Genomic DNA, 3,138 nt, shown 5'->3' on the forward strand with positions numbered 1-3,138 from the left:
GACCTTAGCCTTTCTATCCTTTGTATCTTTTCTTTTCTTTCTTTTCCTTTCCTTGTATCTTCCAGCCTTTGCATCAAGGTTTTGTATCTATTTCTACTTTGAATCAATCCAAGTAAGAATGTTTATTACATCGTCTTTATCTTCATTTAATGATTCTCCTTTGTATTATGTTTTTGAATTACTTTGAATTATTATCTTAAATCTACTTTCATTATCTTTCATAATACTTCATTATCTTTATTATTATATTGTCATACGTCATTACTATCACGTGGGATTGACCAACGAACTCACACTAAACCAACACTAGCAGTTCAGACATTATCTTTATTATTATACTGTCATACGTCATCCCAACAAATTTGTTTAGGTATACAAATTGTAGAATTTTGTGTATTACATTGTAATAATAAAGTTTGACCTTTTGAACTTTCTAATAATGCTTGAGGTTCTAAAGTTGTTTTCATAAGCTTATAATAAATTCTATATACAATATTCAAAGGTAAAGCATTTTTCATCATACTATAACCATCAGTTTTAACATTCAATTTGTATCAATAATTCAATATTCCGCATGTCTTCTGAATAGTAAGACAGCAATAATTCTGAGTCTTCGTCAGCAATAATTCTGAGTCTTCTGAACAGTATTGATTATTTTGTCTTCTGAGCAGCATTTGTCTTTTGCGTCGGCTGATACAGTAAAGCTGATAATGGATTAATTTATATTCCTGAAAAAGATTATGGTATATCCAAGCAAAGTATGAATGGAGATTGTGAACATTATATATATATATATATATATATCAAACAAGTTTTGGAAGATTTTCATTTCATTTTTCAAGAGTAAATTAAGACCTACAATATATATTAAACTATTCTTTTACATAAAGTAATTAACTATATTCATGATACGAATAATAATAAATAAATAAAAATAAAAATAAAAAACAAAGCATTACTAGCCTCTCTTAGTAACCGTTTGATCAAATCCTCACGAAGAAAATACTGAGCTCTGGCCCGGTGTTCCCTTCGGGGCTCAACATGTACAGAGTCTCGGAATCCCTCGAGCCCACGACCCGCTCAAAATGGGCCCGTATGTAGGCCAACTCGCTGTCAAGCCCATCAACCTCAGAATTCCCGGGGAGAACACCGGCACCCATTGACACCGGCCTGAGGAGCTCCATCACATTCAAATCCTCGTCTGTAGCCTCCCTCTTCAGTCCATACCCAGTCTTCTTCCCATTGCAATACATGGTCCACAACACCTCCTCCAACAACCTCGTCTTGCCCTTCTCCAGTCTCTTTTCGCATTCAAGAGCGATCCTAACCATCCCGGAGCTCATCTCCTTCTGCAACACATTTGTCTGCATGGCCAGCTCAATCACTATTGTCGGCAGACACCTAGGATTTTCTTGCATGGAGAGGCTTACGCGTCCTTTCCGGTACCCGAACAAGGTGCCGGTGACTCGGGTACCGCTGGTGCTCCGATGACCGTCCGGTATGCCCAGCGGGAGGTTCCCCATCTTGCATGCTGGTGTTATGATGGGGAAGGATCGGAAGACGTTGCGAAAGAGCCTCAGTACTTTGGTTCTGTGCTGCTTCTTTTGGGATGGTTGGACAAGGGATATCTGCTGGCGGCCGGGCGTTGGTGGTGTCGAAGGCCTTGCCGGGGATGTCCCCGGAGGCCCTGTAATGGTTTTCGATTGCGGCTCCCCCATCATTGGACGTTGATGAACAAGGAATGAAGGAGAGAGAGAGAGAGAGAGAGAGAGAGAGAGAGAGAGAGAGAGAGAGAGAGAGAGAGGGAGAACAAGTTTGGTTGTTTTGTTAAGTTCGGTACTGGTTTGTGGCATGGGAAGGGTTTTTGGATCCTTAAATTGTGGTCAATGATGCCCATTTCTTTGCCTTCAAAGTAGGGGTTCATGTAGATGGTTATTTATTTTCCATTTCAATTTGAAAATTCACTAATTAATCTACCAAATTCCACAATTAGGAGGAACTTTTTTTTTTTTTGGAAAACAATTAGGATTTAGGAGGGCTTGAATCAATGTGGGTGTATCACAACTTTTAAGTTTTTGAATAATTACAATGGATTGTAATATATTGGGCATTATTACAATGGATAAGGCCTCAAAAATTGAACTACCCCATATTTTCTATTTCCACTATTTTATAATTTTAGATTATATTTTAATGATTATGTATAAGATTATTAATTAGAATAGTTTAGATTTAATTTTCCTCTCTCCTTTTATCATGAAAATTTTGAAATTAAATCTAAAGCTAGCGTTGGAAAAACTACATCGCTATAAATTCAACATTTAACTAATAATGTTCTACTTTTAGAATTCAACATCGCTATATATATATATATATATATATATATTCAAATGTAGGGTAAGCACAAGTGTAGCTCCAAATAATTATTTGGATTTAAAAAGATTCAAACTTTATACATGATAAAAATGTCACAAAATCCAAAGCCTTCACAGACCAATATTAATTCAATCGATCCTCCGAACTATAGTATATATGATAAGATGGGAAATAAAAAGTAAGGGATGTCTAACTAAAATATGTTCTATCTATTTATATATCTTAAGATAAATAATAATTTTTTTACTGTACCAGTAAATTAATATATAGTCATCGTGAGCTTGAAGAATATTGACTTTACGTTTAAATTATTATGACAAGTAACGAATGTCGAATATAGCACATTAATTTCATGATGAAGCTCGATCACTAGATTGAAAAATAATTGTTAGGTTGGTTGACAGGTACGACATCGTTTTTAATTAAGATTATTAGTCTTTTCTATCTTATTCATGTCGAAAGAAAAAACATGCAGGACTAAATTGACAAAACGATGTCCAAATCTAACAAAAGTATATGGAGAATTAAGGTATTCCGATCCCCAGTGATCAAGCCAAGGAGCTACTCTCCAAATCTACCACTGTTTCCACTTCTTCCACTCCAAATCCAACAAAAGAGCTCGAAATACATCGCTATCTGTTCTACTCTCACACAACTTTTTTAAAATTTAATTATTGGATCGGTAGGAACAACAACTTCACCTATGTGAGTTCTATAGATCCAATAGCAGATTTTTTTAAAAAAAAGTGGTTAATAGAATGA

The 3,138-nt window shown here is 35.3% G+C and overlaps 1 protein-coding gene across 1 annotated transcript; it reads right to left on the minus strand.

Moving 5' to 3' along the window:
- Positions 1 to 967: 967 nt before the first annotated feature.
- Positions 968 to 1,779, minus strand: LOC133856509 (protein MIZU-KUSSEI 1). Its single transcript, XM_062291557.1, has one exon. It carries the CDS (start codon positions 1,719 to 1,721, stop codon positions 984 to 986), a length of 738 nt encoding a protein of 245 aa, XP_062147541.1. The 5' UTR covers positions 1,722 to 1,779; the 3' UTR covers positions 968 to 983.
- Between the last annotated feature and the right edge of the window lie 1,359 nt (positions 1,780 to 3,138).

The sequence above is a fragment of the Alnus glutinosa genome, chromosome 14 (assembly GCF_958979055.1).
Source record: "Alnus glutinosa chromosome 14, dhAlnGlut1.1, whole genome shotgun sequence".
NCBI classification, from domain to species: Eukaryota; Viridiplantae; Streptophyta; class Magnoliopsida; order Fagales; family Betulaceae; genus Alnus; species Alnus glutinosa.

What these genes read in the sequence shown, in the direction of transcription:
- LOC133856509 (XM_062291557.1), bottom strand. Translation starts at nt 1,721, where the DNA reads ATGATGGGGGAGCCGCAATCGAAAACCATTACAGGGCCTCCGGGGACA.